At 42.8% G+C, this 26,789-nt stretch overlaps 1 protein-coding gene across 1 annotated transcript in view; it reads right to left on the bottom strand.

Moving 5' to 3' along the window:
• NAV1 (neuron navigator 1) overlaps positions 1-26,789 on the bottom strand; it is a 689,603-nt gene that overhangs the window by 328,372 nt on the left and 334,442 nt on the right. The window contains 3 exon segments of the mRNA XM_040424146.1: positions 6,081-6,158; positions 6,276-6,299; positions 6,476-6,528. Coding sequence (XP_040280080.1) covers positions 6,081-6,158; positions 6,276-6,299; positions 6,476-6,528 — 155 coding nt within the window.

Genomic DNA, 26,789 nt, shown 5'->3' with positions numbered 1-26,789 from the left:
ACATTACACCGCAATGGATTAAAATCCTGCAGGGCTCGCAAGGTCCCCCTGCTCAGGAAGGCACATGTGCAGGCCCGTCTGAAGTTTGCCAATGAACACCTGAATGATTCAGAGAGTGACTGGGAGAAGGTGCTGTGGTCTGATGAGACCAAAATAGAGCTCTTTGGCATTAACTCAACTCGCTGTGTTTGGAGGAAGAAAAATGCTGCCTATGACCCCCAAAACACCGTCCCCACCGTCAAGCATGGGGGTGGAAACATTTTGCTTTGGGGGTGTTTTTCTGCTAAGGGCACAGGACAACTTATTCGCATAAACGGGAAAATGGACGGAGCCATGTATCGTGAAATCCTGAGCGACAACCTCCTTCCCTCTGCCAGGAAACTGAAAATGGGTCGTGGATGGGTGTTCCAGCACGACAATGACCCAAAACATACAGCAAAGGCAACAAAGGAGTGGCTCAAGAAGAAGCACATTAAGGTCATGGAGTGGCCTAGTCAGTCTCCGGACCTTAATCCAATCGAAAACCTATGGAGGGAGCTCAAGCTCAGAGTTGCACAGAGACAGCCTCGAAACCTTAGGGATTTAGAGATGATCTGCAAAGAGGAGTGGACCAACATTCCTCCTAAAATGTGCGCAAACTTGGTCATCAATTACAAGAAACGTTTGACCTCTGTGCTTGCAAACAAGGGTTTTTCCACCAAGTATTAAGTCTTTTTTTGTTAGAGGGTTCAAATACTTATTTCACTCAATGAAATGCAAATCAGTTGCTATCTTTTATTTAAAGTTATTTTTTCGATTTTCCTTTTGATGTGCTATCTGCCACTGTTACAATAAACATACCATTGAAATGATACTGTTCTGAGACTTTTCATTTCTTTGTCATTGGACAAACTTACAAAATCAGTGAGGGGTCAAATAATTATTTCCCCCACTGTATATATATATTAGTGGATATATATTGAGAACCTTACTTTTTGCAACAATGTAGCCGTGTGACTGCTTGTTTCTTGTGGGATTAGTTAATGTTTTAATGGTACCACTTTGGGGTACATACAACTAACATTGCTTTTTATACTGTTTTTGTTCATAAGGTGACAAACAAAAAAAAAGGCAATTATGGTGCGGTTGTTTATTTTCCTTGTTTATGGCATTCATCATGTGGTTTAAGAACATGATGAATTTATAGTTTGTGATAGGGAAGTTGTGAAAACAATTCTACTCTTTTCTTTCATATAATAAAACATCTTTTAACTGGGGCACAAGTTTTTGTTTTTTCATTTTATAAACATTTTATTCGACTTAAATATTTTCTTCCACCCAATACAGGGCTAGAACATTCTTGATTACTCATATAATAGAGTGCAATACTTCTGAAGTGCAGTGTATTACGCCTATCAGTGTAAGGCCATATCATCGTATAGATCATACGAGTGAATTACTGTAGTGCAGCGGCGGCATGAAGAGCACGGCGTCATAGCAACCAATGACGCTGTGCGCTCCTGCTCTTAGCAGGATGCCAGGCCGGGAAACCACGGACCGCTCACGTCCGTGTTCCACGGCAGTGTGCATTCGGCCTAATACTAACAGACATCAGTTTTTTCAAACTCAATATTCATAGAAAATATTTTTAAGAATTTCTGCCTGTTTTTCTTTTTGATTTTGGAAGCACTGAAAATTAAATACAAAAAATTTCATCCTTTTGTAGCACAGACAGATTAAACTCCTATAGAGATAGGTAAACTAATGTTAGATTACTGCTTCTGTGAGGACTAGCAGATGTAGAATTCAGATAACATTATGACAGCTCTTTTGTTCTCATGATAGGCCTACATAAAGATGCCCACAGAAGTGCATTGCAGTTATGATTGTAATGTGTTATGATCTAATTGAGTCACTCGCCCGCTTGCTTATTTGGTTGGAGTGAGTAGTCTAACTGAGAAAGATAAGCAAGGCTATTTGCCTTGTAAAAGTCCAAACAAAAGAGGAAGTTAAAAAGCCAGAACATGAAGCAGGATACATGGAGTGACTTACAGTCAGGTCTATAAATATTGGGACATCGACACAATTCTAACATTTTTGGCTCTATACACCACCACAATGGATTTGAAATGAAACGAACAAGATGTGATTTAACTGCAGATTGTCAGCTTTAATTTGATGGTATTCACATCCAAATCAGGTGAACGGTGTAGGAATTACAACAGTTTGCATATGTGCCTCCCACTTGTTAAGGGACCAAAAGTAATGGGACAGAAAAATAATTCTAAATCAAACTTTCACTTTTTAATACTTGGTTGCAAATCCTTTGCAGTCAATTACAGCCTTAAGTCTGGAACGCATAGACATCACCAGACACTGGGTTTCATCTCTGGTGATGCTCTGCCAGGCCTCTACTGCAACTGTCTTCAGTTCCTGCTTGTTCTTGGGGCAAGTGAAATGCATGCTCAATTGGATTCAGGTCAGGTGATTGACTTGGCCATTGCATAACATTCCACTTCTTTCCATTAAACTCTTTGGTTGCTTTTGCTGTATGCTTTGGGACATTGTCCATCTGCACTGTGAAGCGCTGTCCAATGAGTTCTGAAGCATTTGGCTGAATATGAGCAGATAATATTGCCCGAAACACTTCAGAATTCATCCTTCTGCTTTTGTCAGCAGTCACATCATCAATACAAGAGAACCAGTTCCATTGGCAGCCATACATGCCCACGCCATGACACTACCACCACCATGCTTCACTAATGAGGTGGTATGCTTAGGATCATGAGCAGTTCCTTTCCTTCTCCATACTCTTCTCTTCCCATCAGTCTGGTACAAGTTGATCCTGGTCTCATCTGTCCATAGGATGTTGTTCCAGAACTGTGAAGGCTTTTTTAGATGTCGTTTGGCAAACTCTAATCTGGCCTTCCTGGTTTACATCTTGTGGTGAACCCTCTGTATTCACTCTGGTGAAGTCTTCTCTTGATTGTTGACTTTGACACACATACACCTACCTCCTGGAGAGTGTTCTTGATCTGGCCAACTGTTGTGAAGGGTGTTTTCTTCAACCAGGGAAAGAATTCTTCGGTCATCCACCACAGTTGTTTTCCATGGTCTTTTGGTGTTGCTGAGCTCACCGCTGCGTTCCTTCTTTTTAAGAATGTTCCAAACTGTTGTTTTGGCCACACCTAATGTTTTTGCTATCTCTCTGATGGGTTTGTTTTGTTTTTTCAGCCTAATGATGGCTTGCTTGGCTGATAGTGACAGCTCTTTGGATCTCATCTTAAGAGTTGACAGCAACAGATTCCAAATGCAAATAGCAAACTTGAAATGAACTCTGGACCTTTTATCTGCTCATTATAATTGGGATAATGAGAGAATAACACACACCTGGCCATGGAACAGCTGAGAAGCCAATTGTCCCATTACTTTTGGTCCCTTAACAAGTGGGAGGCACATATGCAAACTGTTGTAATTCCTACACCGTTCATCTGATTTGGATGTAAATACCCTCAATTTAAAGCTGACAGTCTGCAGTCAAAGCACTTGTTAGTTTCATTTCAAATCCATTGTGGTGGTGTATAGAGCCAAAAATGTTAGAATTGTGTCGATGTCCCAATATTTATGGACCTGACTGTATATCCAAAAACCGTCCTCCTGTTAAAAAAAAATAAATAGAATATTCACATACAGGCTGTTAATATGTGATAAAAAAAAAAATAGATGGTAGTAACTGACGAGGGCAGTGCCTAACTGGTGTGATAAGATGACAGACCTAGGGGCCAAGATTAGGCCGCCAGGTGCCACAATAACACATCAGTACTCTGTAAATGAGGCTAAACAGCCCAAATCGGAGTTAGTCAATGGAATATTTTTAAAACGATCTTAAATTTTATTGTGAGAGGTACATACGAAAAGGTCTAGGAACCGAACAAAAACAATGTGAATAAATAAAAATGTAAAGAGGCAATAAAAAAACACAAGAGTAAAGCCTTGAAACTGCTAAAACAGGAAGGCAAAGAAGAAGTACTTAAAAGATATAATTAAAATAATGATGTAAAAAACTAAGAATTACACACTTGCCAAAGTGTGTAAAACTAAGGCTTCTTTCACACTGCAGAGAAGTTCTTTTGATTTGGCATTGCCAGACGTTATGAGGAATGCCTCTCGGCCCAACTGACTAATGGGTCCAGTGGAGATCCGGCCTCTACCTGCTGCCCACATATCTGCTGGGTGGCAACTGGATCTCTGCCAGACCCAATTATAGTCAATGGGTCCAACAGGCATTCCATTAATGTCCGGTTGTATGTAACCAAGTTTGAGTTTTTCAAGAGGCAAATTATGACTTTTTTATATCCGAAAAGGTTGTATCGTATATAACCTCAGGATAGGTCATCAATATCAGACTGGCGGGGGTCCGACACCCCTGCCATTCAGCTGGTTGAAGAGAAGTCTGCGCTTTTGCAGTCGACATTGCAGCGGTGAGCAGGTGTAATTACAGTACAAGAAGCCATCCCAATCACTTCTATAGGACAGCTCATTCCTATACACTTGAATAGGAACGAGCCGTCCCATAGAAGTGAATGGGATGGCTTCTTGTACTGTAATTACAGCTGCTCAGTGCTGAGATGTGGACGGCGAGCAGGTAAACAATGAAGGGAAGGCTGCACTTGAACAAGCGCAGCCTTCTCTTCAAACAGCTGATTGGTGGGGGTGCTGGGCCTCAGAATAGGTCAGCAATATTAAAGTCCCGGAAAACCCCTTTAAATTGTAGTACTACTACTTATTTTGTATCCGTTATAACTTTTAAATCATGTAACAATACTGTACCTTGGATCTATGATACGTTCACTCCGTAAAAGAATATCGAAAGATGTAAATGAGGTCTCAGGTATAGGTACTAGAAATATGTCAGCGATATTATGTCATTGTCATCATTATCATAGAGGTTATTTATCCTCCTTCAAGGTACAAGGCTGCAAACTGTATGAGGCTGTATCCAAGCCTCATAGAGGTGGAGATTGGACACATAAAGGAGGACATTTATTAAGATCCGCGTTTTAGATGCCGAACTTAAGCCCCATACCTGGTGGTGGATCTGCAAGAGTTATAAAGAGGCGTAGGCCTCTTCATAACTTTGGCGATTCCTCCGCCACTTCTAAATGTAAGACCGCTTCCTAGCCGTCTTACATTTAGACCATTTTCTACAGCTAAGACATGTGTAGAAAATGGTAAATGAGACGGGCCTTGTGGCCCTGCCCCGCACACACCAACTTTTTTAGACCTGGCATGACTGGGGAGAAGTCATAAATTGAGCTGCAAAGGGCCTTTGCTCCGCAATATGCGCCAGAAATACGCCTAATTTAGGCACATTTTTGTTTAATAAATGACCCCCAAAGTCTGTACAAGGGAATTTCACTGGATTCTGAGGCTGGACACATGTTTCCCAAAGGGCTTTAGTTTGCAGACATACTGTATATACAGTCTTTTTTGTTAATTGGGTTACATTGAGAACTTTCCAACAATAACTATAGGAGTATACAGGTGCTTAAACAGTGAATGATCTGGTGCATAGGAGTTATTTAGAAAAGGAGCGGGAGGGATTATTCAGTCTTTAATATTTTTATACAGGATTTATTCCTGTTATACCATGACTATAGGCAGGAGGTAATGGTCAATAAAGATGGCTGCTTGAGCAAGCATTTAATTTAGTGCCTTGTTCACAATGCCTTTGGCAAGCACAGAATGTGGCATTATTCTTTTCTTCAAAATGACAGACAAAATGAGGTATGGTTTACAGTATGGTATAAACTAGAATTGTTCCACAGACTCCTACATAACAGACTACTCAAATGTAAAAAGCTAATATGCAGGGGAAATGGGACAAATAAGCTTCATCCATCTGCAAGATTTACAAGTTAGCACAGAGACCCAAGAACTACCTACTAACCATGCAGTCAAACTTGATGCTTACAAGTTTTGGACATTTGTTCCCTTTGTTTTATTACATTGATAGCTAGTTTATGATGATTTAAACAAGGTCAAATTCACTTACAACAACATCTCATCATTCACATCCTGTTACAATTCACGGCACTTACATTGGCAGACAGCTGAGTAGTCAAAGCTGCCACTTTTTCTTGTGAGGATTCGAGTTCTCTTCGTAGCTTCCGAATTTGCTGCATCCCAAATGAAAATAAAAAATAAGTGTAAAAATGACATGAAATTGTATTTCTAGCAGAAAGCTGGAGGGGACAAAGAAAAAACTGCATCACAGGAAAGAATTTGAAATGTACCTCTGACTGCATCCTTTCCTCAGCCTGATAGAAAAGTTTGGCATGCCAAGGAAAAAAAAACAAGAGAGAAGGTTACAGTATTAGCAGATCTGTACTCCTGTTTGAATCCAAAGCACAAGCAGAGATTATTTCATGCACTGTTAATGAACTTAATGTTTTTCTAGAATGGGCAGCGATGTATGCAACCAAACAGTTCTTACAGAGGAATATGTTGAAGAAGCGCTTGATGCCAGAGACACAACAGAACCGTGGACTGAAAAATAAATAGTTGAATATATTAGTATAGAAGACATAGCCATATAACAAAGAATAACACTGACTTTTAAAACAGAAATGTTCCAAGTATAAAATTAGGGAACTGTTGTCATTTTAATAATATACAAAAGGCAACATTTCTCAGTGGTAATTATTTAATTCTTTACCATTCAGTACTACAGCTTTACAGATCATGCTCCAACCTGCACAGATATTGTACCAAGGAAAAAAGGCTTGATGCAGCACACTGCAGCCACCCAAAATGACAGGGAAAAAGCTTGCATGAATGGTAAATGGGTTATCCAGTTGAAAGTATTATTATGAAATGAATAAGGCATTTTAAATGAAGTAATACTGCAATATGCATAAAATAATAAAATTGTCCATTTTTTTATTTATTTACATTGTCCAGTCTGTTGTTTCTCCTGTAGCCACATTCTGGTCTACCTTCTCCTGCATTCAGTGGTGGACTAACATGCCCAGTAGCTTTCCTGATATGAGTGCCTATCACACCTTTCATTTATTCATCCCTACTTCTAAATTCAGAGAAATATCTAGCTCTATCTCTCTAGACAGTGGAGAAGGAAATTACTTTACATACCATGGTTACATTTATTTATGGAATGCGTCTGAGGGAGGAAGGGGTTAACAATAGCTGACTGCACCGCCTTCCTGGGAAAAACTGGTGTTTGACAAATTGACGGCCCCCACAGAAAGTACAGACACAAAAAATTGAAGATGTGCAAGAAAAAAAAATAGTGAAAATTTCATCGGAGAAGTGTTTTTCCCATAGTTAGGGTCCATTCATACGACGGTAAGTGTGAATCCGCAAAACCCGAGTACTGGTCGTGTACATTCCGCTGGTACGGCCAGTCCTATGATAGAAAAGCATATACTAGTCCGCGACTGTGGACAAGAATAGGACATGCTGTCTTTTTTGCAGGGCTGTGGAATGGAACTATGGATGCAGTCCGCACCCGTTCCGGAACGGGTACGGAGCTAGAAATACGATCATGTGAATGGACCCTTAAAATAATGGTGTGCATTATTTCAGATATTTTCTTTTATCTTGTGTGATAACCCCTTTAAGTGAATGTTAAACACAAAAATTACCAAAAAGTAGAAAATCCTGTGTATAAGGCCGAATGCACATGGCCGTGAGCGGTCCATGGTATCCCGGCCTGGCATCCTGCTGAGAGCAGGAGCACACGGAGTTATTGTTTGCTATGATGCTGTGCGCTTCATGCCACCGCTGCACTACAGTAATATAATCGTATGGTCTATACGAGTGTATTACTGTAGTGCAGCAGCGGCATGAAGCGGACGGCGTCATAGCAACCAATGAATATAATTATCTATACGGCCCTTATGGTTAGTTTATCTGTTATGACTGACATTTAAATTTATCTTCACTGAGCTACGGTTTTCATGTGTAAATATGAACTTGACAGACATTATATGGTAGCTGATTTAATTTCATCTTTAATTAACGCAATCTTTGTACAAACATACAGACTCAAAGTACCCATGTGTGCATGTTGGCTTGATAGGGAGAAACATCAGAAAGATAGGTTTTTTTGTTGTTTTTTTCTGAAAGAGCCTAATATTCAAGAACAAAATAGTAACAGATCAGTAATCCCTGAAGGTTTTATCTTTAAAGGGGTTCTCCAGGAATTAATAAAATGAAAATACTTCAATATTATTTTATAATAAATATATTCACAAATACCTTTCATTGCTTAGAATGGCTTGTTTTGTCTAGGGAGCAATCATTAGGAGAATAAAATGGCTGCCATCCTATCAGTGCACACAAAACCTGTCCTAATCACACAGTAGGAAAAGTTACTTCACCACAATGAACCATAGTGCTGTCTCATACTCCTCTCTGCTTGTCAGAAATCATGATCCTAAATACAGGTGAATCTCTGCGGGAATGAAGATGATGAGGAGACATGAGAGGAGGGTGAGGTGTGGCTAATGAGCAGTAGCATGTGTGATCAGGACAGGTTTTGTGTGAACTGATGGGACAGCGTCCATTTTGTTTCCCATGATGATTGCTCCCCAGACAAAACGAGCCATTAGAAATGATGAAAGGTATTTGAGAATATATTTATAATAAAGTAATATTTAAGTATTTTCATTTTCTTAATTCCCAGAGAACCCCTTTAATGCAAAACCTGCTAAACATTTTCAGCTGTCTTCCAACCTCCCTAGAAGTAGGTATGAATGCAAAAACCATTAAAGGGGTTGTCTGTTTTCATGATATTGATGACTTATCCTCAGGATAGGCCATCAATATAAGATCAGCGGGGTTCCAACTTTCGCCATCCCCATTAGGCCTCATGCACACGACCGTTTTTTTTTGTGGTCCGCAAAAACGGGTTCCGTTTTTCCGTGACAGTTTTTTCGTCCGTGGGTCCTCCTTGATTTTTGGAGGATCCACGGACATGAAAAAAAAAGTCGTTTTGGTGTCCGCCTGGCCGTGCGGAGCTAAACGGATCCGTCCTGAATTACAATGCAAGTCAATGGGGACGAATCTGTTTGACGTTAACACAATATGGTGCAATTTCAAACGGATCCGTCCCCCATTGACTTTCAATGTAAAGTCAGGAGTTAATATACCATCGGATCGGAGTTTTCTCCAATTCGATGGTATATTTTAACTTGAAGCGTCCTCATCACCATGGGAACGCCTCTATGTTAGAATATACCATCGGATTTGAGTTACATCGTGAAACTCAGATCCAACAGTATATTCTAACAGAGGCGTTCCCATAGTGATGGGGACGCTTCTAGTTAGACTATAGTACGAACTGTGTACATGACTGCCCCCTGCTGCTTGGCAGCACCCGGTCTCTTACAGGGGGCTGTGATCAGCACAATTTACCCCTCAGGTGCCGCACCTGAAGGGGTTAATTGTGAGTATCATAGCCCCCTGTAAGAGATCAGGGGCTGCCAGGCAGCAGGGGGCAGACCCCCCTCCCTCCCCAGTTTGAATATCATTGGTGGCCAGTGTGCGGCCCCCCCCTATTGTAATATCATTGGTGGTTAGTGTGTGGCCCCCCCCAGCCCCCCCTTTATTGTAATATCATTGGTGGCCAGTGTGCGGCCTCCGTCGGCCCCCTTCCCTCCCTCTATCGTAATATCATTGGTGGCCAGTGTGCGGCCTCCCCCCCCCCCCCACCCGATCATTGGTGGTAGCGGTGATTCCGATCGGAGTCCCAGTTTAATCGCTCTGGGGCTCCGATCGGTAACCATAGCAACCAGGACGCTACTGCAGGCCTGGTTGCCATGGTTACTTAGCAATATTACAATATTAGAAGCATCATACTTACCTGCTGGCTGCTGCGCTGTCTGTGTCCAGCCGGGAGCTCCTCCTACTGGTAAGTGACAGATCATTAAGCAATGCGCCGCACAGACCTGTCACTTACCAGTAGGAGGAGCTCCCGGCTGGACACAGACAGCGCAGCAGCCAGCAGGTAAGTATGATGCTTCTAATATTATAATATTGCTAAGTAACCATGGCAACCAGGCCTGCAGTAGCGTCCTGGTTGCCATGGTTACCGATCGGAGCCCCAGAACGATTAAACTGGGACTCCGATCGGAATCTCCGCTGCCACCAATGATCGGGTGGGGGGGGGGGGGGGGCGCACACTGGCCACCAATGATATTACAATAGAGGGAGGGGGAGGGCGGGGGAGGCCGCACACTGGCCACCAATGATATTCAAACTGGGGAGGGAGGGGGGTCTGCCCCCTGCTGCCTGGCAGCCCCTCATCTCTTATAGGGGGCTATGATATGCACAATTAACCCCTCAGGTGCAGCACCTGAGGGGTTAGTTGTGCGGATCATAGCCCCCTGTAAGAGATCGGGTGCTGCCAGGCAGCAGTCATGTACACAGTTCGTAGTACATTCTAACTAGAAGCGTCCCCATCACTATGGGAACGCCTCTGTGTTAGAATATACTGTCGGATTTGAGTTTTCACGAAGTGAAAACTCATCTCTGAAAAAGCTTTTATGCAGACGGATCTTCGGATCAGTCTGTATGAAAGTAACCTACGGCCACGGATCACGGACGCGGATGCCAATCTTGTGTGCATCCGTGTTCTTTCACGGACCCATTGACTTGAATGGGTCCGTGAACCGTTGTCCGATGCGGCTGCAAAACTGTGCATTTTCCGATTTTTCCACGGACCCATTGAAAGTCAATGGGTTCGCGAAAAAAAACTGAAAACGGCACAACGGCAACGGATGCACACAACGGTCGTGTGCATGAGGCCTTAATCAGCTGTTTGAAGGGGCTGCGGTGCTCACTGCGTCCTTTTCAAAGTTTATGTTTACATTCACTTGAATGAGAGAGGCAGATTTAATTACACTGCACCGCCACTACAAGGCAGACTATGTGCAGGTAGACATCGCAGTGGATGAAGTGCTCAAACAAGCGTTGTGGCGCCTTCAAACAGTGAAGGGCGCGGGAGTCAAACTGGCGGACAGGTCATGATTTTCATGAAACTGGACAACTCCCTAGTACCATGAAATGAGAAATTTTTATTATATACCCTATTATAAACAAGTACCAATAAATAAGGTGACTAGGGATGAGCAAATCACTCTGATTGGTCGACTCAGGATCGCCTCAGATTGGTTGGTGGGCGGGACGGCGGCAGATTCAAAAGTTGCAAGCGCTCCTCTCCTCCTCCTTTTGTGTTCCGGAGCCGGAGGAGAGAAGAGCTGCCTGCACGTCGTCGTCAATCGTGCCAGCATCACCCCATCTGTGCCCCCCAGGACCCGATCTGTGCCCCAGCACCCCCCATCTATACCGCAGGTACATAGGGAAAGCATAGGGAAAGTTTGGGTTAGGCAGGGAAAATAAAGGGAAAGTTAGGGTGATGCAATCAAAGTTTGTAAAAACAGCTGTGTGACCCTAGACCCCCCAGGGGTGCTGCCACTTGCCCCCAACTTTTTTGGGGTGCAGGATTTTTTTATTTTTTTTTGTGTACGCTGACTGTGGCCGGCACTCTTAGCGTCCGGCCACTGTTAGCGAATCGCACACCCCACCGCTGATCAACTTCGGACAGTTGATCAGTGGTTTAGAATATTTTTTTTCACATATTTTGCCCTTTATTTTAGTTAGTTTTTTTCTTTTCTGTTAGTTTTAGGATGAGTTCGCGAACACCCGTGCCCCCACACACACACACACCAAATAAAGATTTACACACACACACACACTCCCCTATGGCCCGCCGGACGTTCACGGCCGAGGAGGCATACGCCCAGCTTGCCACCGACTCAGAGTCCCAGTGAGGACGAGGATGACCCCACATTCCTGTTATCATCCGCGTCCTCCTCATCATCTAGCGATGATGAGCCCCCAAGGCGGCGGAGATGCCGCCAGGCGGAGCAAGGGGACCGCCATGTTAGGGACCCTGTGGCCCAGCCTAGTACGAGCAGCTCTGGGGCTCGTACTAGTTTTCCGGCCCACCAGTTAAATCCGCCGGAGCACCCTGCCGGTGAACTAGTCTGGTGTAGCCCAGAGCTATACGAGCCCGTGATTCCTGATTTTGTAGGCCAATCAGGAATCCAGATTTCCACAGTGGGCTACACTGAATATGACCATGTCATTTTTTCAGTGACCCACTGGTAAATCTGATGGTGGAGCAGACGAACCTGTACGCCCAACAGTTCGTTGCTCAACACCCGGGCTCCTTTATGGCCAGCCCCGGTGGCTGGACGCCGGAAAATGCAGCCGAAATGAGGACATTTTGGGGTTTCGTGCTGCATATGGGCCTGGTCAAGAAACCAAGTGTCAGGCTGTACTGGAGTAGGGACGTCCTATACCAGACCTCACTTTACAGTACGGCCATGACACGCTCCCGGTTTGAGGCCATCTGGAAATGTCTGCATTATTCAGATAATGCAGCATGTCCCCCCCGAGGTGATCCTGCCCATGACCGTCTGTATAAGATACGGACGGTCATCGATCACTTTGGGGCCAAATTCATGGAGGCCTATGTACCTGGAAGGGAGGTCGTGGTTGATGAGTCTCTCATTGCGTTCAAGGGGAGACTCATTTTCCGCCAGTATGTGCCCTCCAAGCGGGCGAGGTATGGCATGAAGCTATACAAAATTTGTGAGAGTACCTCAGGGTACACTTACAAATTTCGTGTATACGAGGGGCGAAATTCCCGGATTCAACCCCCAGAATGTCCCCCCACTCTGGGTGTTACCGGGAAACTTGTGTGGGACCTTATGCACCCACTGCTAGATAAGGGTTAACACCTTTACGTGGATAACTTTTATACTAGTATCCCCTTGTTCCAGTCCCTTGCCGCCAGATCCACGTCCGCTTGTGGGACCGTGCGGAAAAATCAACGCGGCCTCCCTGCCCTCCCCCTCCAGGTACCTATCCCCAGGGGTAAGACCCAGGCCCTTACCACTGGAAACCTGTTGCTGGTCAGGTATAACGACAAGAGGGATGTCCTTATGCTGTCCACAATTCATGGTAACCGCATCACCCCCCCTGTGCGAGGTACTGCGGCAACGGTCCTCAAGCCAGATTGTATCGTCGACTACAATCTGTATATGGGAGGAGTTGATCTCTCTGATCAAGTCCTCAAGCCATATAACGCCATGCGCAAAACCCGGGCATGGTACAAAAAAGTTGCGGTCTACTTGGTGCAGGTTGCCATGTACAACTCTTTTGTACTATCCCGAAGCGCTGGCAGCACAAGGACATTCCTTCAGTTCTATGAGGCAGTCCTCAAGGCCCTGATCTTTTCGGACCGGGAAAGAGCAGGCTGGAGTAACTCGGGAACTGTAGGCGCCCGGATCGTCCCTGGCCAAACACTTTCCAGGTGTGGTCCCCCATACTGGAAAGAAGGGACGAACCCAAAAAAGGTGCAGAGCGTGTCACAGGAGGGGGATACGGAAGGACACCACAACTCAATGTGACACGTGCCATGGAGTACTAAATTTATATCCCAATTTAGTACTGACATCGGATAAAAAAAAACTGGTTCTCAGACGAGACACCCAAAAAAACTAAAATAAATTTATTAAAAGTAGACATATTAGGTATTGCCGCGTCGGTAATAATCTCCTCTATAAAAATACCCCATGACCTAACCCCCCAGATTAACATGGTCCAAAAAAAGAAAAGAAAAAAAAATTGCAAAAAAAGAATTTTTTGTCACCTGACTTAACAAAAAGTTTAATAGCAAGCGATCAAAAAGTAATTGTCACGGAACCATGAACCAGACGTACAACAAGAGATAAGAGAAAATAAGAAGGCTTTATTGAAAATAAAGCTGTAAAGCAAAAGTCCAAACGGATGGTGAAACCGAGCAGAGTCTTTGCGAAGCCAGAGGTCAGGAACCAGAGGGGTAGTCAGACGAAGCCAGGATCAGGAACCAGCAGGGTAGTCAGACGAAGCCAGGATCAGGAACCAGCAGGGTAGTCAGACGAAGCCAGGATCAGGAACCAGAAGCAGCAGCAGTCTTAGAAGCATGTGAACACAAGAGGACCAAGCAAGGAACTGAAGCCACAGACCTCCTATATATATGACCTAGGCATCCAGCTCCTCCCAGTGGGAAGGAGGAGCCGCAGGGTGGAAGGCTACAAGAAACCCAGAAACCAAGATGGCCGCCAGCACATGTCAAACGAAGGAGAACAGCAAGAAGGTAAGACCATGACAGTAATATAGCCCCCAAAATAGTGCCAATTAAACTGGCCGCTCATCCCGCAAAAAATGAGCCCCCACATAAGATAATCTGATTAAAAAAAAAGACAGACTTTAGAGATACAAAAAAAAAAGGTTTTGTATCAAAAAGGATAATATAGTCTATTATTAGGTATCGCCACGTCCGTAAGAATCTCCTCTATAAAAATATGCCATGACCTAACCCCCCAGATTAACACGGTAAAAAAAAAAAAGGTGCCAAAACCGCTATTTTTGGCACTTTTCCATTTCAATCCGTTTTTTCCGGTAACAAAACAAGGGTTAACAACCAAACAAAAGTTTATATTTATTACCCTGATACTGCAGTTTACAGAAATGCCACATTTGTGGTCGTAAACTGTTGTATCAGTAAAAGGGAGGCCGCAAAAAGAAAAGGACCGACATGGTTTCTGGAAGGCCGATTTTGATGGCCTTTTTTATTGACACCATGTCCCTTTTGAAGCCTTCCTAGAGTAAAAACTCCCTAAAAGTGACCCCATCTAAGAAACTACACCCCTCAAGGTATTCAAAACTGATTATACAAACTTTATTAACCCTTTAGGTGTTCAACAGTTAATGGCAAATGGAGATGAAATTTCAGAATTTCAATTTTTGTAACCTTGCCTCACAAAAATGTAATATAGGAGGAACCAAAAATCATATGTACCCTAAAAATAGTCCCCAAAAAAAATGCCACCTTATCCCGTAGTTTCCAAAATGGGGTCACATTTAGGGAGTTTCTACTCTAGGGGTGCATCAGGGGGGTTGAAACAGGACACGGTGTAAATAAACCGATCCATAAAAATCAGCCCTCCAAAAACCAAACAGTGCACCTTTCACTCTACGCCCCGCTGTGTGGCCGTACAGTAGTGTACGGCCACATATGGGGTGTTTCTGTAAACGGCATAGTCAGGGCAATAAAGATACAGTCTTGTTTGGCTGTTAACCCTTGCTTTGTTAGTGGAAAAAATGGGTTAAAATGTAAATTAGGCAAAAAAATGAAATTCTCAAATTTCATCCCCATTTGCCAATAACTCTTGTGCAACATCTAAAGGGTTAACGAAGTTTGTAAAATCAGTTTTGAATACCTTGAGGGGTGTAGTTTATAGAATGGGGTCATTTTTGGGTGGTTTCTATTATGTAAGCCTCGCAAAGTGACTTCAGACCTGTAATGGTCCCTACAAATTGGGTTTTTGAAAATTTCTGAAAAGTTTCAAGATTTGCTTCTAAACTTCTAAGCCTTGTAACATCCCCAAAAAATAAAATATCATTCCCAAAATAATTCAAACATGAAGTAGACATATGGGGAATGTAAAGTCATAACAATTTTTGGGGGTATTTCTATGTATTAGAGGTAGAGAAACAAACTTTGAAATTTGCTAATTTTTCAAAATTTTTGGCAAATTAGGTATTTTTTTATGCAAAAAAAAATTTTTGACCCAGTTTTAGCAGTGTCATGAAGTACAATATGTGACGAAAAAAACAATCTCAGAACGGCCTGGGTAAGTCAAAGCGTCTTAAAGTTATCAGCACTTAAAGTGACACTGGTCAGATTTGCAAAAAATGGCCTGGTCCCCAAGGGGTTAAAAAAACTTTGGTTGCTTTTGCAGTATGCTTTGAGTCATTGTCCATCTGCACTGTTAAGCGCCGTCCAATGAGTTCTGAAGCATTTGGCTGAATATGAGCAGATAATATTGCCCGAAACACTTCAGAATTTATCCTGCTGCTTTTGTCTGCAGTCACATCATCAATAAATACAAGAGAACCAGCTCCATTGGCAGCCATCCATGCCCACGCCATGACACCACCACCATGCTTCACTGATGAGGTGGTATGCTTAGGATCATAAGCAGTTCCTTTCCTTCTCCATACTCTTCTCTTCCCATCACTCTGGTACAAGTTGATCCTGGTCTCATCTGTCCATAGGATGTTGTTCCAGAACTGTGAAGGCTTTTTTTAGATGTCGTTTGGCAAACTCTAATCTGGCCTTCCTGTTTTTGAGGCTCACCAATAGTTTACATCTTGTGGTGAACCCTTTGTATTCACTCGTGAAGTCTTCTCTTGATTGTTGACTTTGACACACATACACCTACCTACTGGAGAGTGTTCTTGATCTGGCCAACTGTTGTGAAGGGTGTTTTCTTCAACCAGGAAAGAATTCTTCGGTCATTCACCACAGTTGTTTTCCGTGGTCTTCCGGGTCTTTTGGTGTTGCTGAGCTCACTGGTGCATTCCTTCTTTTTAAGAATGTTCCAAACAGTTGTTTTGGCCACGCCTAATGTTTTTGCTATCTCTCTGATGGGTTGGTTTTGTTTTTTCAGCCTAAAGATGGCTTGCTTAACTTATAGTGACCGCTCTTTGGATCTCATCTTGAGTTGACAGCAACAGATTCCAAATGCAAATAGCACACTTGAAATGAACTCTGGACCTTTTATCTGCTCATTGTAATTGGGATAATGAGGGAATAACACACACCCGGCCATGGAACAGCTGAGAAGCCAATTGTCCCATTACTTTTGGTCCCTTAACAAGTGGGAGGCACATATGCAAACTAATGTAATTCCTACACCGTTCACCTGATTTGGATGTAAATACCCTGAGATTAAAGCTGACAGTCTGCAGTTAAAGGACATAGTGTTCGTTTCATTTAAAAATCCATTGTGGTGGTGTACAGAGCCAAAAATGTTAGAATTGTGTCGATGTCCCAATATTTATGGACCTGACTATGTGGTATATATGGTCAGATGTAGTTGCGGGAGATTTTATATAGGGAAGACAATCAGGAGTCTATGCGATAGGTTTATGGAACATTTTAATTCCATTAGCACCGGGAAGGGGTGTCCACGTTTAATAGAACATGTTAGGTCTATGCACGGAGGTAATTCCTTGGCAACCACAGGGGGGGGGGCGATATGCATGGCACCTTGTTGAGAAGAGGAGCTAAATGGATCATGCATTCCGATGCTCTGGGTCCATTAGGGTTAAATAAAAAGAATGATCTGAGTTTTTGTTGTAGTGTTGTTTTAATTGTGCTATGCCTTCCTATTGTTTATACTCTGTTCACGTTCTGAGTTCACATAGACTCTTTAGGTGTATCGATGATATAAAGGATAGCACATACAAGCATCCTGACGTCAGTGGCCTGAGGAAGCGTGATCTGTCGCGAAACGGCCGTCGCCACGAGTTAACTGCGGCTCTCCGCGCTACGCATATATATGTAACCAACCTAAATCAATAAAAGAAGATTCCACGCTATGTGGTGAGTCTCGCCTTTTTCGTGTTTCTTTTTGTGGCTTATGTAACTTGCTTCTATTTGGGGCTGAGCACCACCGAAGTAGATATAATGACCTGGGGTCAAGTAGTGCCATCCTATTTACTGTTACTATTTTTTGGACTGTATTATTGGTAATGCTAGAAACTATTGCTATAACTTTTTAATTTTTTAATTATTTAATTTATTTTAAGTGAATTAACTCCTTTCTGCCACATTCAGGGCAGGAAGGGGTAAAATTTACAACCTGTTAATTTTACAGTCAGCAGGTAGCGCTCTTACATAAGGGAAAACGCTCCCTCCCTTTAACACTATGATAGATCCTTGTAGCAGGGTGCTGCAAGGATCTATCACAGCCTGACCGTTCGTGCTGGTCTCGGCACGGCTCCCTGTGACCGCAGCTGTCTAATGAGAGCACGGTCACAGAGATGTGCAGCGACACTGACCGCCAGTAGAACACGATGTAACCAAGCGCTTTGATATGTCGGTTACAGATAGGAGCCTACTGCTGCGACATATAAAATAGTGCAGCGTTAGGCAAAGGGTTAAAGGTAGAACACTGAAAAAAACAGGGGAGAATATACAAACTACATACAGATGTTGCCCATGATCAGATCCAGACTTAGGGACCCAGCGCTGAAAAGCCAGAGTACTAACCACTGAACCATTGTGCAGTCCAAAGTTGACTTCCATTTGCATTATTTAAAGGCTGTCAGTAGATTTGTACCCATGTGCTCATTTGCAAATACTGAAACTTAATTTTTCTCAACGATGCGGGCACATATGAACATGGGGCCAACACAGATGCCTTCAGATGCCAAGTGCACATGTAACAGGTCAGCCAGTTTCATAGTGGCTAAAATGGTTATAATACTCATATAGCCATTTTCGCCACTGAGGAAGGAACAAGGAGGTTCCAAAACGTGTTTGACGCTAGAAGTATGAACACTGTTTCCAAAAATCCATCAATAACACTGTATGGTCAAGTGGCATTAAGCTGTGGAAAGCACATGGAGTGATATTGCTAGACGATAAAACTCCAGGAATCCTATTCAGCTCCAAAAGACATGTGGAGCGAGGAGACATCGGCTGTAGCGGTCTGGAGTGCAGAGAGACACAGAGCGCAAGCACCGCTTAAAGCGATCTCGGAAGCAGGAACAAGCCCGAGAGCCGTACTATGTGGAATAACAAGGTGCAGCATCACCTGAAGACCTGTGAGGAGGGTGAGACTCACTTCCCAGCACAACATTTGTACAATTGACTTTTTGAACATTAGTATTGTCCAAAGTAGCTAGCGATTTGACTTAATGGGACAATTACCTAGACTGACTATATATTGTTTGTTTAATTTTATTGTTCGAGACTGTTTTTTTATAGCATTTTTGGGTATATATATGTATATGTATATTTGAAATATATTTCGTTTTATATATTAAATACTATTTTATCTACAATCATGGAGCTGGTCTTATGTTGGTTACAAGAGCATTTTATTAGCAAGAGGGTAGTAGCTGACAGTGTTCGTGATTGTAGCCATAGTGCAAGGGTGTGGTGAACATCTCTATCAATTTGTCTATTAAATAATTTGTCTATAAATCACTTTTATAGACAAATTTCTATGTTATCCACCCAAAAAACACTTCTGAAATCTTTGCCACTAGGGGTTCCTTCTAGCAATTTTGCTGTCCCTCGGTGTTACAAGGTGAATCCTTGCTGTGTAGACAACAGCATAGGTATGTCTTCACTGGCTGGCTCTGGAGCTCAGTGCGCTTCTGAGCTCAGTGCAGAGGACCCTTCCCAATCCAGGGCTCACGTCTTGAACACTGTAGAAGGCTCAGCCTCTTAGACTTCTGTTTTCTGTATATGACAGCCACATCTTTTCTCCAGTACATAGTAAGTGCATTTCTTACTCTAGTCATTATATAATTCATTTATGAAGTGTTGAGTGCCTCTATGTGTTGGTTTTAGTTTATTATTCAGAAACCCTCAACAGACTGACTCTGCAATAAATGTCTTGTGTTCTGGATCTTTCGACTGTGTGCTGTGAGTACGGTCATCTGTGACCCGCAATTATTTTTCCCTCTCTGTGCTGTCATGATAATGGAAGGACCCCGTACATTATGGAGGGGGACGCATGGCCATACTGGCATTGCCTGATGGCTGTCTTGTCCCTGGGGCTAAGGTATTCTGCCCGGTGACAAGGAGGTTATACTTAGGAGCCCAGTTTTGGAGGGAAATGGTTTCCCGCTCTTGTGGGATCACTGGGCAGAAGTTTAATTCTGCCCCGTGATTTTTCCCTCAATTGGCTGGGCCGGTAGCCTATGGTGTCCCAGGGTCTGGGGGAAGGTTAGCGGAGCCCTGGAGACAGTAATTGATTGGTGGTGGTGGGAGGTTTTGGGGCTATAAGTGTCCGAGCACCGCAGGCTGGGCTTGCCTTTGATCTGCACCTGCCTGTGGAGCCGGATTCTTTGTGCCCCTCCCGCCCGCCCCCTTTTTTGAAGGTGGTTTGGCCAGGGCCTGAGGAAGGGTGAGGTAAGGATTGTTGTGCATTTTCATATGTATACAATATTATCTAATGACATTATAATCAAAATGAATGCTCATCTCATTGCCTTTAAGAATAAGATCAGCCTGAACCAAAGTTATATTATATGGCTGAGGAAGCCAAGATGAGTTCATGGCAAGTTCAGTCTATATAAAAAAAAATAATTGTGAACATAAATGGACATTGTATTAGAATTTAGTGCTAAAGATATGAGACCATCTGTAAGGAGTATGCCAACTCCCTAAAACATGTCGGTCTGGAGGGAACAAGGTTACTTGATAAGGACTCATGTCTGTATCACACACCTGCTGCATGAGATTCAATTTATATATTCATAATTATATTATATATATCTTTGCATGGTATATTTAGTTTACAACATATGTTAATCAATAATTCATATAATGTGTTATCTATGTGTAACAATGTATCGATTTATATATATGTCATACCATGTATTTACCATTTAGAAGCTAATGTAGAAGATATAGAAACAAGTTTATGTTAATTGGGTTTCTGGGAGAAGTAAACGCCATTTCAAAATAATATAGTTATTCATGGATGTAGATAAATGAAATGTACAAGTTCCGATGCCAAGCATCAAAGCCGCTATATAAAACTTTCACCAAGTCAACCTATATTTCAAAAAGATAGGAGAAGACAGTCAACTCCAACAAGTCCAGGATATAGGTAATTAAAAGTGTCAGGAAAAGACCTTCCTCAATGATTTATAGTGAGAAAGGTCAACAAGTTCATGTAAACATATTATTAGATATTTAATTTTAATGCTTAAAAGTTGGGATGTTCACCTACAGTACCATCTGGAGGCAGATGGGCAACATTATATTATTTCATTATTTGTTCTAATACCATATTAGGAGTTGAGAGAACGTCATGATGTTATTAGCATGCGAATACACCCACCCTACCTGATTGGGAATCCATAATCTAAAGGGGATGATTCTTAGATAAGGGGGGGGAATAATTACTTGTGTGCGGAATAGCATGAAAAAAAAGTTAGCAAGAGGAAAAAAAAGAGCTAGAGAAAAAGATCCATATATCCATTGATCCATCCATTCAATCAAAAAGAAAAAAACTTTACCAGAAGAAACTTGGATTATTATTTTTGGATTATTAGGAAAGTTCTTCAGAACTGATCCCATCTGAACTCTGTCTACCTTTGACCCGGTAACGTATATTTTGTCTACTACTCGTGATATTAATAAGATATTTCTCTCAGTATATAGCCAAGAGTTCCCATATTGTGGGAATATATAGTGTTAGGTGCCTCCATAATGCTGATTATTCTCTTAGCAAAGATGCATATTGTTAATGGAAGATCTGACATTTAAAAAGAGGACTAAACCCTTGGAAAGTTATTTTCCATAGTCCGATTGCCGAGCTGAATATTTTATCATATTAATATCATATTTTTGATTGGTCATAGGAAGCGAAAACAGTTAATTTTCCTGTAAATCCATATTTTATTGTTATAGCCTGTTTGATAACAGAAGATCCTAAGTTTCTCTTGGTATATGAGTCAGTTTGTTAAAAGTATGACACTGGTTGTCATGAATCATTAAATCATACTGTGCTGATCAGATAGGGGTGTGTGAACACCACCGTGTGGTACATTTTGGATGTTACGTTGTAACTTCATCATTTGTTTTGCAGTTGTATTGTTTTTATATTCTTTGTTTTTATAATAAACGATTATATATTTTGCATATACAATTGTTCCTTTGTTTCACTGCTTGCACAAATCAAATTAAGATACTTGATAAAAAGAACTTAGAGGCGTTTTTTTTATGTCCGCCTGAAGGATAATATATTTTTATCCTCTCTTTTATATGAAGATTCTTTTTCATATAGAAGATATGACAGGATAGTCATCCCGTGATGGGATGGACTCTGATATATTTATGGTATTGGAGTCTGAGTTTAACTGAAAACCTTTTAGGAGTCCAGTCATAAAGTTGTATTGGTTAATTTTAATAAATCAGGCCTTGGACGTTTTACCTCCACTCCTTAGTCAGTGTCTCTTTTGATTAAAGGTATGCATGTATTAAGGTTTGTTATAGGTAGGCATAATATGCCATGTATATTCTGAGTCCTAGACCATTCCTTCTGTGTGCTGTGAACATAAACCGTCTCTTACACACCATGTGTGCTGAGGATAGGGACATAGATTTGAATAGGGCTCACTGGGGACTGGATTTGAAGTATGGGAACTAAAGTCTAAAGCAGCATAGTTCTGGCAGACTGTATTTGGACACGTCCCAGGCTTGAGGAGAACTACTGAATGCAGGGGTAGCTCACTGTGGCGGCTAGAAGTCAAAATAAGCAGACAAGAGCACTTGGGAGACTGGAATGGATCCTAACACTGTCCCCAGCAAAAGTTAATTTGTGAGAAGCTTTAAAATGTAGTCAGCCTTTATGTTTTTTCTAGTAATGATAGTTTTGAAGCCAAGAAAGAAAAACTGACACCAATATCTTTACTGTATCTTGTCCCCATAATTTTTCTCCATACAGATGCTCCCCAGGACCCAAACAGTACTGTTACTATACACATGGTACACTTACTCATGAACAAATTGACAACTGGGCGGTTTTTACCACCCAGTGTCAAAGAGCTGGGAACCTGAGCCACAGACAGTGTCAGAATGGTTTCAGCAGTGTGATCTCATGAGACACCACTTACACATTTCAGGGGTAAGCCACCCCGATACTGTTCACGTATGTTGGTTCACAACTATTGAACACTGGATGATGGAGACCACCCAGTTGTTAATTTATTCATTAAGTTGGAAAGTGACAACCACAATTCTGGGGGAACAGAATCACCTATAAAAAATAGGGCTGCACGATATGGGAAAAGCCAACATACTGTTATTAGATTGTCAAAAAGCGTTTCAGCTTATTATGTTGGCTTGCAAAAGCTAACATTGTTATTCGATTGTCAAAAAGTGTTTCAGCATAATAAATATTATTATTCTTAAGTGTTCTTGCATAGCAAGGCCACTTAATGTTATCTCACATATATATTATTATTCTTATTAAGTGTTCTTGCATAGCAAGACCACTTAATGTTATCTCACATTTATTATCATTATCATTATTATTATTATTATTATTAAGTGTTCTTGCATAGCAAGACCACTTAATGTTATCTCACATATATATTATATTTATTCTTATTCTTGCCAAATTTGCCACCCTAACTCCTCCCACAGTTTTTACACCACAGACAAAAATTTACCAAAACGTGCAGATTGTTCCCGATCGGATTGCTATTATTTTGTGGAGCGATCCCACCCCCGGGGCCCCCGTGGCGGGCCCCGGTAGCCCCCTTTTTTCCCATAGACTTTGACAGGGTAAATTTTCAAATCGCTCCCACTCGCCAGGCTTTGACGCTAAAGTCACCAAACTTGGGTCACTTAGTCATGGGGTCAACCCGAAAATTTTTGGCACATTTCGGGGACCCCGAAAAGTGGGCGGGGCCACACAGAACCAATCAAAATCTCCCCATTGACTGTAATGAGACGTTCAAATTGCTACTCCTCCCACATTTTTAGGAGTACAAATTCCAAACTTTGCAGACTTGGTCAGCACCCACCCTAGTACCTTGCTTGTGCTTTGTTAACCGATCCCACCCTCCGGGCCCCTGGGACGGGCCCCCAAAATCCACGTTTCCCATTGACTTTGACAGGGAAAATTTTCAAATCTCTCCCAGTTGCACAGATTTGACGCTAAAGTCACCAAACTTGGGTCACAGTCATGGGGTCAACGTGCAATTTGTTAGAACATTTCGGAGACCCTAAAATGTGGGCGGGGCCACACAGAACCAATCAAATTCTCCCCATTGACTATAATGAGAGGTTCAAATTGCTACTCCTCCCACAGATTTAGGAGTATAAATACCGAACTTTGCACTCTTGGTCGGCACATACCCGAGTATCTTGCTTGTGCTTTAATAACCGATCCCACCCTCCGGGCCCCTGGGGCGGGCCCCCGAAAACCTTTTTTTCTCCCATAGAGTTTTATTGGAAAAATGCAAACATTTGTCACTCATACAGCTTCGGAGTGAAACTCACCAAACTTGGGTCACTTAGTCATGGGGTCAACCTCAAAATTTCTGTCACATTTTGGGGACATTAAAAAGTGGGCGGAGCAACAAACAACCAATCAGATTTTCCCTATTGACATCAATGAGAAACTTTTTAATTGCTGCCATTTCAACATTGTTAATGGCAGGGTTGTTAAACTTAATATATTCGGTTAATAGGTGACTAGAATTCAAATGTTTAAAAGTGGGCGGAGTCTACAACGGCCAATCAAATTTCAGCCATATGTTTTAATGGGAAAATTTAAAACTGCCGCTGCTCTTAGAGGGTCAATGGCAAAGTCACTAAACTTGGAACAGTTGGTCAATGGGTGACTGGGATTCAAATGTGAAAAAGTGGGCGGAGCCTAAAATAGCCAATCAAATTTCAGCCATTTAACTTAGACCACCAGGTGACCCCCCCCCCCCCCCCCCGGACTACCAGGTGACTTATGGGTGCCCCCGCCCTAGCCCTTAGGTGCACCCGCCCTAGCCCTTAGGTGCACCCACCCCAACCTTTAGGTGCAACCACCCCGACCCTTAGGTGCACCCACCCCGACCCTTAGGTGCACCCACCCCGACCCTTAGGTGCACCCACCCCGACCCTTAGGTGCACCCACCCCGACCCTTAGGTGCACCCACCCCAACGATTAGCTGCACCCACCCCGACTTTTAGGTGCAACCACTTCGACCCTTAGGTGCAACCACCCCAACGATTAGGTTACCCAGTTACTCTGCCCACTCCAGTTGTAAGCTACTGGTGGAGGCAAGAACACTTCACACAATTTCCCCAGAAATTGTACCTTTTCTAGTTCTTATTATTCTTATTATAGCCAAATTTGCCACCCTAACTCCTACCACAGTTTTTACACTACATAGACAAAAATTTACCAAAACGTGCAGATTGTTCCCGATCGGATTGCTATTACTTTGTGGAGCGATCCCACCCCCGGGGCCCCCGTGGCAGGCCCCGGAAGCCCCCTTTTTTCCCATAGACTTTGACAGGGTACATTTTCAAATCGCTCCCACTCGCCAGGCTTTGAAGCTAAAGTCACCAAACTTGGGTCACTTAGTCATGGGATCAACCCGAAAATTTATGTCACATTTTGGGGACATTAAAAAGTGGGCGGGGCCACAAACAACCAATCAGATTTTCCCTATTGATTTCAATGAGAAAATTTTAAATTGCTGCCATTTCAACATTGTTAATGGCAGGGTTGTTAAACTTAATATATTCGGTTAATAGGCGACTAGAATTCAAATGTTTAAAAGTGGGCGGAGTCTACAACGGCCAATCAAATTTCAGCCATATGTTTTAATGGGAAAATTTAAAACTGCCGCTGCTCTTAGAGGGTCAATGGCAAAGTCACTAAACTTGGAACAGTTGGTCAATGGGTGACTGGGATTCAAATTTGAAAAAGTGGGCGGAGCCTAAAATAGCCAATCAAATTTCAGCCATTTAACTTAGACTACCAGGTGACTCATGGGTGCCCCCGCCCTAGCCCTTAGGTGCACCCACCCCGACCCTTAGGTGCACCCACCCCGACCCTTAGGTGCACCCACCCCGACCCTTAGGTGCAACCACTCCAACGATTAGGTGCACCCACCCCGACCCTTAGGTGCACCCACCCCGACCCTTAGGTGCACCCACTCCGACCCTTAGGTGCACCCACTCCGACCCTTAGGTGCACCCACTCCGACCCTTAGGTGCACCCACTCCGACCCTTAGGTGCAACCACCCCGACCCCCACTCCAGTTGTAAGCTACTGGTGGAGGCAAGAACACTTCACACAATTTCCCCAGAAATTGTAGCTTTTCTAGTTATTATTCTTATTATAGCCAAATTTGCCACCCTAACTCCTCCCACAGTTTTTACACTACATAGACAAAAATTTACCAAAACGTGCAGATTGTGGAACGATCCCACCCCCGGGGCCCCCGTGGCGGGCCCCGGAAGCCCCCTTTTTTCCCCATAGACTTTGACAGGGTACATTTTCAAATCGCTCCCACTCGCCAGGCTTTGACGCTAAAGTCACCAAACTTCGGTCACTTAGTCATGGGGTCAACCCGAAAATTTTTGGCACATTTCGGGGACCCCAAAATGTGGGTGGGGCCACACAGAACCAATCAAAAGCTCCCCATTGACTAATGAGACGTTCAAATTGCTACTCCTCCCACAGATTTAGGAGTATAAATACCGAACTTTGCACTCTTGGTCAGCACATACCTGAGTATCTTGCTTGTGCTTTGTTAACCGATCCCACCCTCCGGGCCCCTGGGGCGGGCCCCCGAAAACCTCTTTTTTCCCCCATAGAGTTTTATTGGAAAAATGCAAACGTTTGTCACTCATACAGCTTCGGTGTGAAACTCACCAAACTTGGGTCACTTAGTCATGGTGTCAACCTGAAAATTTATGTCACATTTTGGGGACATTAAAAAGTGGGCGGGGCCACAAACAACCAATCAGATTTTCCCTATTGACATCAATGAGAAAATTTTTAATTGCTGCCATTTCAACATTGTTAATGGCAGGGTTGTTAAACTTAATATATTCGGTTAATAGGTGACTAGAATTCAAATGTTTAAAAGTGGGCGGAGTCTACAACGGCCAATCAAATTTCAGC

Source organism: Bufo bufo, chromosome 3 (genome assembly GCF_905171765.1).
Source record: "Bufo bufo chromosome 3, aBufBuf1.1, whole genome shotgun sequence".
Taxonomy (NCBI): domain Eukaryota; kingdom Metazoa; phylum Chordata; class Amphibia; order Anura; family Bufonidae; genus Bufo; species Bufo bufo.
The sequence above is the reverse complement of the archived record's forward strand: the minus strand, read 5'-3'. Positions and strand labels throughout refer to the sequence as shown.